Genomic DNA, 11,104 nt, shown 5'->3' with positions numbered 1-11,104 from the left:
TTCCTAAGCTTCGTAAATAAGTTGAGTGTTATTTTATCAATTCCAGTTGTAAAGCATAATATGTAAAGCACAGGGAGTACAAAGTTACCTTTTCTTAATCACTTGGATTTACGGGTTTTTTTGCGCAAGGCCTGTTATTTAAATAGAAACTATAGATCAATTATTCAAAAGGTTTAAAAAGGGGTTTCTGAAAATGATTTCCAACCGAGAGAAATAAACAAAGGAGGTTTATTTTGCTTCCCATATGGACCTTCCACTCTATTCTATTGGTATTTTCTTTCATTAATCCAATGAGCTAATTAACAGATTGGTCGTAAAAGAAAAAACAGTTTCTGAAATCTATTATCCGTATTTGAGAAATTTGGAGCCGCCTAAAGATTTCGATGTCCATGTGTTCGCTAGTGGTTTGCGTTCAGTTCAGTGTAAGCCATGTTATCCCAGGCTTCACAGTGTAAGCCATGTTATCCCAGGCTTCACAGTGTAAGCCATGTTATCCCAGGCTTCACGGTGTAAGCCATGTTATCCCAGGCTTCACAGTGTAAGCCATGTTATCCCAGGCTTCACGGTGTAAGCCATGTTATCCCAGGCTTCACGGTGTAAGCCATGTTATCCCAGGCTTCACAGTGTAAGCCATATTATCCCAGGCTTCATAGTGTAAGCCATGTTATCCCAGGCTTCACGGTGTAAGCCATGTTATCCCAGGCTTCACGGTGTAAGCCATGTTATCCCAGGCTTCATAGTGTAAGCCATGTTATCCCAGGCTTCATAGTGTAAGCCATGTTATCCCAGGCTTCACGGTGTAAGCCATGTTATCCCAGGCTTCACGGTGTAAGCCATGTTATCCCAGGCTTCACGGTGTAAGCCATGTTATCCCAGGCTTCACGGTGTAAGCCATGTTATCCCAGGCTTCACGGTGTAAGCCATGTTATCCCAGGCTTCACGGTGTAAGCCATGTTATCCCAGGCTTCACGGTGTAAGCCATGTTATCCCAGGCTTCACAGTGTAAGCCATGTTATCCCAGGCTTCACGGTGTAAGCCATGTTATCCCAGGCTTCACAGTGTAAGCCATGTTATCCCAGGCTTCACGGTGTAAGCCATGTTATCCCAGGCTTCACAGTGTAAGCCATGTTATCCCAGGCTTCACGGTGTAAGCCATGTTATCCCAGGCTTCACGGGACTGTCCCTTTAAGAATACTCCAATTGGGATCTCGGTTAGACCGTTGTTGTTTCAACACAAAGCGTGGATGGAGTGGGGTCAACTTGCTAAGTTCACAACGCAGAGCAGAGAACACCTTCACATAAGAGCAGAGAACACCCCCAACACAGGGCAGAGAACACCCCCAACACAGTATGTACCTAGTTAGTAACCCCACAAGCTCCAACGAGCTCATCCAGCGGTTCATTGTGATGTGTTCGAGGATTTGTGTTAGTTAAGAGATACAATTGAACACGAAACGTTTGTACTTTGAACTTCTTTAAAGGCTATATGTTATGACTATTTGGAGCGTCTGATGCACATATAGTCAGAACAATATCATTTCAATATATACATGTCAAACAAGTAATAATGTATTAATGTATCACATTTTAGAAACCTTATTTCTTTGAAAACTATTGTCAGAAATTGTAATGTTATGAAAAATAAAGGTTTCCATTAAAATAGTTCCCCTGGTAACGGATGCCAGTGTCTTTTCAAAATGTGCAACATAACTGTAATGTTGGTTGAAGTCTCAGAACTGCAATCGTTGAGATGTGGGTTACGCGTTGTCATATTCTTGCGTATGTTGGAGATTGTATGAGCGCTTCCAGCGGTGTTTATACTCGTGGTGCGAAATCAGCTATTGTCCCTCAATCATCACTTTGCCACACGGTTTTCCACAATTTTTCTCCATAAAACACACAGTCACGCGATGAAAGTCGGTTGTTATCGAATAATAATCTCTGAGCAAATTAGTATTACCAGTTTTGTAATATTTCTTTTCCGGATAAGAATATTTTCATTGATTAAACGTCTCACTACAATGGCATAATGCGTGTCAAACATTCTTGCTGCATGCATGACCCTAAGTCATCTCATGATATCCAGCCCGAGGAAGACGGAATGTCTCAATGACATGTAAATAAATTAACATGAGTTATGAAATGAAATATGACTTTTAATACCTTAGTATATGAAAACATAATTATGCCTGGACACACTGTCATACTCTTCGTTCAGGATTTTCTTAAGCTTTCTGGAAGAAATATGTTTATTTTTACTGTTAAATCTACGAATGACGCCTCTCAATGCCCAGATGTCTAAAACTGTCTAGACCCGTGAAGATCCGGGGTAGAATAGGTCTTCAGCAACCCATGCTTGTCTCCACGTGAAGATCCGGGGTAGAGTAGGTCTTCAGCAACCCATGCTTGCCGTAAACGGTGACTACGCTTGTCGTAAGAGGCGACTAACGGGGTCGGGGATCAGGCTCGCTGACTTGATGCATGATGTCGCGTCCCAATTGCGTGGATCAATGCTCATGATGTCAGTCACTGGATTGTCTGGTCCCGACTCGATTATTTACAGACCGCCGGCATATACCTCGGATATTGCTGAGTGTGGCGTAAGACAAACAAACAAAACTGTCTGGCTTTTGCTTCTTGTGTATGGGATGGCCCTCATGGGTACGTCATCGTCATGATTGACACTCTTATTAGGGGAGATAATTCGGATTAAAGTCCTTCTCGATGTGTCAGCTGCATACCATGTTCTCTTTTAGATTCACGTTAAATGAAAACGCACCTTATGAATAACATCACGGGCTTACTTTGACAACATCTCTACCTTACACAAGATTTTTCGCCTTATAATGCTACTACAGGTATACCCCGAGGTGAAGGGTGACCCAAGGTCTAAAAGGAGCAAGCGTTAACAAAATACAGCAGCCATACATCGCCTGTACTTACACCCCACTACAAGGTCATGTCGACGGTCACAAAAATACATGATAACAATAAAGAAACTAGTTTTAATCGGACATGAAATATTACAAAACTGGTAATTCTAGTTCAATTCAAGGTCAATAATCATTATTCGACAATAACTGACTTTCATCGCGTGATTGTGTGTTTAATGGTAAATAATTGTGAAAAACCAGGTGCTAAATGATGGTTGACGGACTGTAAGTTTGAAGGGCTTGTTAAATCTACAACGTAAGCATATACCGACCATTCTATAAGGCATAGTTGTGCAATTTTACATAAGCTTCCTCTGACTATTAAACACATATTACAATTTAGAACATGACAAAATTAGTGCGCCTGGAACACCTCAAGTAGACAGATACGGGTGAAGCGTTCTTATATAATTTATCAGTCATAGTGCAGGACAATAAAAGCGACAAAACCCTTTCCATATTCATAATAAATATCTGCTAAAAGAAGAGATATTGTACAACTCCGACTATATCATGAGCATGTGTTTATGAATCACTTTGAAATAGTGATGATACCAGGTGTTCGCGGAAAGGTGATCGTTGTCTCAACAAAAAAACACCAATAAACAACATATATTTATTTCAAGGTCATCCTAAGAAGAACCGTATTCTCCGTATCGTACGATGCATCTCGAGAGTCTCATCGAAGACATTGGCAGTTTTGGTCGCTATCAGAGATGCATCGTCTGTGTGCTCGCAGTGTGCAAAGGCCTCACCGTCGCACCCATGATGACCATGGCCTTCGCAGGGCTTGAGCCCGATTGGTGGTGCGAGTCACGTGATCAGGATGACGTCGCCATCTTTACAAATGGCAGTTACCAAAACTGTCAGTGGAACGGGACGTGTCAGAGAATATTTGAGTCAGAAACGGTAACCATTGTATCTGAGGTAAGTCTCACTATCTGCCTGGTTCGATATGTCGAAATCTTGCATGGCTTAAGGTTGGTCATAGTGCGTCCAATAGAACTGGAGGCATGGGTGACCTTGACCCCGTCTTCTTAGGCGCCGCAGTTCATTTTGCAAGTTGCGTCCCGCTGATCTCCAGTTGTGAAAACGAGACTTGGTTTGTTAGCATCAGTCAACCAGATTAACGTCCGAGACCCGCGTCAACGGAGGAATCCCCCCCCCACCCACCCACCCCCCACACACACACCTTGAAAAAAGTAGTATAGCATCTGGATTGGGTGGTTTTGTTTGAGACAAAGCCTTTGGTGGGTAAAGAAAAGACCAATTCTAAGCTAAACTGAAAAGAGGATTTGACGGTAATTTTAATCGAAAGTCATTTTTATTGGCCATAGAATGATTCTTTTACCTTCATAATTCGAAGATGAATCGTGCTACCCTATTTCGATATCGTAATCTAATAACAGGAAACGCCCATTCAGGTTCAATAGATATTATTTTTTGCCTGTTTTTGCAACTTCCGGTCATTTCAGTGGAGCCTCGTGTGCAGCAAGAGGTGGATCAGCAACACAATCATCTCCATACAAATGGCGGGTGTCCTTCTCGGCAGCGTCATTGCAGGCTACTGCGCAGACAGATACGGCCGGAAGAAGGTGGTGTATGGTGGACTGGTTTTGAGCACCATCAGCAACATCATTGCTGCGTTCTCTGTGTCGTGGGTCATGTTCGCTGTGGTCCGCGTCATCATCGGCACGTCGGTAGGGATGACCTTGTCTTGTTCCTTTTTGTACCAATTGGAGTTTGTGGGAAAGAAATGGCGAGGAGTGTGCGCAACGATTCCCTCGTGGTCCCTCGGAATGGTGCTATTTGCTACATTTACTTGGACCACCCGGAACTGGAAGTGGTTGCATCTCACTATCGCGGCATTCAACATACCCCTGCTGTTAACTTGGTTGTAAGTGAATTACCGTCAAGCTATAAATACACAATCATTTGTGTCCAGTCTTGTGGATTACGCTATGAACACTCATTTCAACTACGAGGGCCGTTCAGTAAGTTTTGCAACTTCAATATAAGACCAAGTAGCAGAATATCTTTTGCACTTTTATTTTTCAATATTATCTCCATTCACCTCAATACACTTATTCCATTTGTATCCGACAAAGAACCAGCTCTAAGAATATCTCCCGTTGTACGGAACAAAGAGGACTTTAAAAAAATAACAAATATTTGTCTTTGAATGTTAAACATGATTCACTCACATTCTTGTCCAACATTAACATCTATGAAAAGTATCAACAGAAATTGTAAAAACGAGTCCTGAATTTGGAACCTTGATCACTGTCTCGTTTTAGCTGTTTTAAAGATGCTAGATCTCGTCACGTTATGTTTTTAAGAGTGCGGGACTGCACTTGTTTGTGTTTGTATGAGCACGGGTGTAAGTATCCATTATGCGGAACAACGCCTATATTTACATGGATGTTGAACTGTACATTCACTTAGTGTGATGCCCGAGTCACTCCGCTGGTTAGCTGTGAAGGGACATCTTGAGGAGGCGAGGCGCGTCGCCAACAGGATTGCGATGTACAACAAAAGGCCAGTTCCGGACACGTCCATCCTGGAGCTGATAGCCGAGGAGGAGAAGGCGGAGGGGGACAAAGCTAAATCCTACACTTATGTAGATCTGGTCAGAACCCGGACACTGAGGTGGAGAACTGTGATAACACTCTTTATTTGGTAAATATTTGGTACAATTTGTATTACTTAAACAGAGTGTCATCTCACTTTTATGAAGTGTTGTCATTTTGTTATCATTGTAATCATCATCATCATCATCATCATCATCATCATCATCATCATCATCATCATCATCACCTGTTGCAGAATAATTTCATCGACATTATCACCAGCAAAGATTTCAGCAACTCCACCAGCAATAATTATGACCAGTGTCGCCATCAGCCTCAACAAAGCCCACTTTCAGCTGCACATGTCTGCTGTTTCAGGTTCTCCCTGTCCGCCGTGTACTATGCTATATCGTTCGGTGTAAGGAACCTGTCAGGCGACTTCTACCTCAATCTGATGATCATGGGGCTGCTGGAGCTACCGATGGCACTTGTGCAGCTCTTCATGGTCTCAGTGTAAGTCCATTGAGACACCATGCCGCAGTTTAACAAGTAACACTCAGACACAGTATACTGACTCCGAGCCGACCAGTCCCTGAATGTCAAGCGGCAGGCAGGGTAGCAACAAGTACCATCTTTTAACGTATTTTGGTGTGACGCGGTCAGGGATCGACCTACGCTCTCCGGACAGGCTACCGTTCCACTAGATCACGGAGACGGTCCACTCACATAGAATATTAAGGCGTATGTTCCTGGGGCTGGGGCCAATTCCCAGTCTAGTTCTAGTCGGTGTGACTTGTGTCATATGTGACGTCATACGTGCTATAAGTATTGCCCTAAATAGATATGCACCTAAAATATTCCAGAGTTCAATATTTGTATTATTGTCCCAGTATATTAGTTCATTGAAAGGGTGTCGTAAGATGGGCTTTTACTCAATCCATTTGACTTATATTATTCCAATAAAATATGCTTAAATCAAAACGTGTTAAGGGTTTACCGTATTAAACCGGTTAGACTGATATGGATATCAAAACTCCAATTCGCCTCCGAAGCTGGCCTGCCAACTGACTCGGACCCGTGAAGATCCGGGGTAGGATAGGTCTTCAGCAACCCATGCTTGTCTCCCCGTGATGATCCGGGGTAGGATAGGTCTTCAGCAACCCATGCTTGTCTCCCCGTGAAAATCCGGGGTAGGATAGGTCTTCAGCAACCCATGCTTGTCTCCCCGTGAAGATCCGGGGTAGGATAGGTCTTCAGCAACCTATGCTTGCCGTAAAAAGGCTACTGAGCTTGTCGTAAGAGGCGACTAACGGGATCGGGTGATCAGGCTCGCTGACTTGGCTGATGAATGTAATCGAATCCCACATTGAGTAGATCGGTGCTCATGATATCAATCTCTGGACTGTTTGGTCTAGACTCGATTATTTACAGGCCGCCGTCAAATAAACAAAGCCATCTGACTCGAGTCCATCACCTCCTTGCATGCACCTGTTGACTAGTTTTACTGTTGGAACTCGAGTCTTTTTATCAACGCACAGGTTCAGCCGGCGTTGGGCGTGCGCCTTACTGTTCTTGCTGTCAGCTGTTACGTGTTTTGGTGTTGCCATAGTCACAAAGCTTGGTGAGTATGCATCTTTGTTTCGACTCTGTTGAGTGACATATAGTGTCATTGGCAGTTTGTTTGGAAAAGTAGAGTTTGTGGGAAACTATCAGTAGAATATTGTAGGAAAACTGACCCTAGCAGCACTTTAATTGTGACGTTAAATGAAAGCAAAATTGGGGGAAAATGTATAATGATGCACATTGATATGTTATAGTGAGTGAGTGAGTGAGTACGATTTTACGCCGCTTTTAGCAATATTCCAGCAATATCACCAAGGGGGACACCAGAAATGGACTTCATATATGTACCTATGTGGGGAATCGAACCCTGGTCTTTGGCGTGACTAAGCTACCGCGCCTGCCCTTGATTAATGGCAATAGTGTTATTAGTTACAGGAAAGGCAATGCTGCTTTCACCAGACAATGAAGAATATTAGCTTCTGTATCTGAATGATATAATTCGCTGTTTACTGTAAACACACACACTATATATTGTTACAGCTCCCGAGGACATCAAAGTGCCGCTAGAAAATGGATTTGCAATCTCCGCAAAATTATTCAACATCAGCGCATGGTTATTGGTCCTGGCGCTGTCTAGTGAACAGTTCCCTACTGTGGTCAGGTGATTAAAATTGCCATGCTAAGAACATGGACTGTTGAGTGAGTAATGATTAACAACGTACCAAAAATCGAAATAGAATACGGCATTCAAACCCAACGACAAGCGGATCCTGTCACGGCTAGGGGACGCAACTCTACACTGCGAAATGTGCTCATACATCTGCATGGCCACTCGTGCTCTAGATGTAGCTGTACGGTCCAGTAATCTTAGAAAAAGCTTATACTAGTCCGGACTGATGCCGATTTATAGTGCTAGCCCACTGAGATACAATGCCACAGTTTAACATGAATACCCCACTCAGACACAGTATACTGACTCCGAGCCGACCAGTCCTTGTTTTAGCCCCTTAATGCCGAGCGCCAGTCAGGGTAACAACAAGTAAAATCTTTTGGTATGACGCGGCCTGGGATCAAACCCCGGACCTTCCGCTCTCCGGGCAGACGCTCTACCACTAGACCACGTAGGCGGTCTCTTTCAGTGTGCCCTACATCTTATCCTAATCGCAGTTGTGTGAGTGAGTGAGTATGGTTTTACGCCGCTTTTAGCAATATTCCAGCAATATCACGGCGGGGGACACCAGAAATGGGCTTCACACATTGTACCCATGTCGGGATTCGAATCCGGGTCTTCAGTGTGACGAGCGAACGCTTTAACCACTAGGCTACCCGACCGCCCCTAAGCGCAGTTGAATGTGATGAGTGATTGGTATCTTTTCATTGGATGCACCAAGTATACTTGACCTTTACTTGTACTTCTTTTTACTTGACTCAACTTAATCATGTTTGTATAACAACTGAGGAGAAAAAGAAAGTATACCTCTCAGCTGAGTGAGTGAGTGACTTTATGCTTTACGTGACCTCCCAGTTGAGTGAGTGAGTGACTTTATGCTTTACGTGACCTCTCAGAGGATTTTATGATATGTTTGATTTTCAGTTGAAACTATTTTAAGTTCCTGATATTGCATCTAAAACAATGAACTAGAACTCGTGTTTAAAGCACTCAAAGAATACTTCTGGTTTTATTTTTGAAATGATAAATACTTTAAAAACAACAACCGCATAATACACTGATGTGTATTTTAGATACTTATTTTTTTCCGGCACAAATTTACATTTCAAACACGGTAGAGGTCACGTGGTTGCAAATTCTTTCCCCAGTCTTCTTTGAACTAAAAACTACAAACTTAGCACAGATAACTTTTTACAAACTGTTATGGGGATGAGTAATGGTTAAATTGACATACTCAAATTAAACAACAGTTATTCCAAATTTCAATTACATTAAAAAAAAATTAACACTTACTTTTGCCCCTCTGTTGATTTCGAGACATCGTTGTGCCAGTTCATTCACGAAAGTATTCCAAGATGGCGAACAAAATTTGTTATTATGTTCCATGAAATATAGTTTACAATTACGATTTATTGTATTTATATTGTAAATCAACTGTATATTATGCAACTATCTTACCTGTTTCAGAAACTTGGCAGTTGCTGCTCAAAACATAGTGGCAAGAATTGGAGGGATTTTGGCAGCTCAGATATTTTCTCTGGTAAAGGAATAAAAATCTTTATATCTGACCACTTTGTCAACAGCAAGGGATCACAGGAACTCGATGATGGCGTGTATAACATAATAACAATATAACATAATATATTCGTAAAGTAAAAAATCACACCACTCTATAAACAAATAGACTATTTATAGAGGGGTGTGATTTTTTTCTTTACGAAGTATATTATGTTATATTGTCATTATGTCATACACGCCATCATCGAGTTCCTGTGCAAAGGATGTCGATAACAATACGAGACTCGGTTTTATCCTTGACATGTTACGACATATAATTTGCAATAAACCCTTGTCACGGTACTACAAATGTTGACATAACACGTTGACAAAATTGAGGTGAGGCGAGGTGAAGTGGTGTCTAACGTTGCGTTATTGCACTTACATAGCGACGTGTGTGCGTGCGTGCGTGTGTGTGTGTGTGTGTGTGTGTGTGTGTGTGTGTGTGTGTGTGTGTGTGTGTGTGTGTGTGTGTGTGTGCGCGTGTGTGTGTGTACAAGTACCATCTTTTAACGTCTTTTGGTATGTCGCGTCTGGGGATCTAAACCCCGAACTTCCGTACTCTGGGCAGACGCTCTATCCACTAGACCACGGAGGCGGTTGCATCTTGCATTAAATGAAGTTAGTATTAAATGGATCTCTACACCAGTGTAAAGACTTTTCCTATTTTGAAGAGCCCACTGCGTCCCATACAATGCGTCCCACAGCCTTGCCGTAGTTCAACGTGTGACATCATACTGACACCGAGCTAAACGTTCCTCCTTGTTGGGGGAAGTGGGTTAGCCTAGTGGTTAAAGCGTTTGTTCTTGACACCGAGGACATGGGTTCGATTCCCCACATGGACCAGAAAACACATTTCTGATGTCCACCGGCATGATATTGTTGTAGTTTTTCTAAAAGTGGTGTAAAACCATGCTCCTCAAAGTTGACGTCGAGAATGCAGGGTGTCCGGCCCAAATTGCTGTCGGTTGTTTGGGAATCCTCTTGTTTAAAGCATTCAGTTTGGTTATATTCTCTACATGATACTGTATGTGGATACCATTCTAGGTTTGTCCCTGCCTGATATGACAGGAATATTGGTATAAACAGTGTAAAACCTATAACCCTGATTAGCGTCCCCTTATTCCCTTGCCAGGGTTCCAAGAACGATCTGATGCCACCGTTCATCGCCATGGGAATATTGATGACTCTTACAGCATTGTCATGCTTCTCTCTTGAGGAGACGAGCAAAATGGCATTAGAGGACACAATGAAGAAATATACAATAGAAGTCTCGACCGAAGAGGTTAAAGAAACTCTTCTTCCAAAAGCTAATACTCTGACAGTGAACGGTAGTGTTGGCGCGAAGGGCGACAGTCCTGAAATGGAAGAGGATGGTGCTGATACCATACCATGTGGCGATGATGACGAAAGAGGAGGTATTTGCCAGTCAAAGGTGAAAATATTCGTGGAACTGGTTGATAACAATGTACCAGAGAAGGATGAAGAGGAGGAACCAAGGAGTACCACCTTCATAAAACCAGAACAAGGCAGCTAGGCTTTGTGAAAGTAACAGTTCAGACTTTGATCCATGGTTTTGACAAAGAAATAAATAGGAGTGGCATCTAAGGATCAAATTCGGGTTCGTCACTTTGCTATTCTTCTGAAAAGAAATAAAGATGTACAAACAAAACCATTGCAGGTCCTTACTTGTATTATTTATACCTTAATGAATACCCCAGTAAGTGGAACTGCTTTATAAAAATATAATCAAAGTAATTTCGCTTATCTCACTAAAGCTTGTCACTGAAGACAATCCTATCTTGGTCCTG

At 42.5% G+C, this 11,104-nt stretch overlaps 1 protein-coding gene across 1 annotated transcript; it reads left to right on the top strand.

Annotated features, from left to right (window-relative positions):
* Nucleotides 1-3,596: 3,596 nt before the first annotated feature.
* On the top strand, nucleotides 3,597-10,830 carry LOC139471860 (organic cation transporter protein-like). Its single transcript, XM_071254360.1, has 8 exons — nucleotides 3,597-3,860; nucleotides 4,409-4,830; nucleotides 5,379-5,612; nucleotides 5,882-6,016; nucleotides 7,042-7,124; nucleotides 7,607-7,727; nucleotides 9,204-9,276; nucleotides 10,429-10,830. Exons 1-8 carry the CDS (start codon nucleotides 3,597-3,599, stop codon nucleotides 10,828-10,830), a joined length of 1,734 nt encoding a protein of 577 aa, XP_071110461.1.
* The last annotated feature ends 274 nt before the right edge of the window (nucleotides 10,831-11,104 follow it).

This window comes from Haliotis cracherodii, unplaced genomic scaffold (assembly GCF_022045235.1).
Source record: "Haliotis cracherodii isolate W230 unplaced genomic scaffold, xgHalCrac1.p SCAF_23, whole genome shotgun sequence".
Classification (NCBI taxonomy): Eukaryota; Metazoa; Mollusca; class Gastropoda; order Lepetellida; family Haliotidae; genus Haliotis; species Haliotis cracherodii.
The sequence above is the reverse complement of the archived record's forward strand: the minus strand, read 5'-3'. Positions and strand labels throughout refer to the sequence as shown.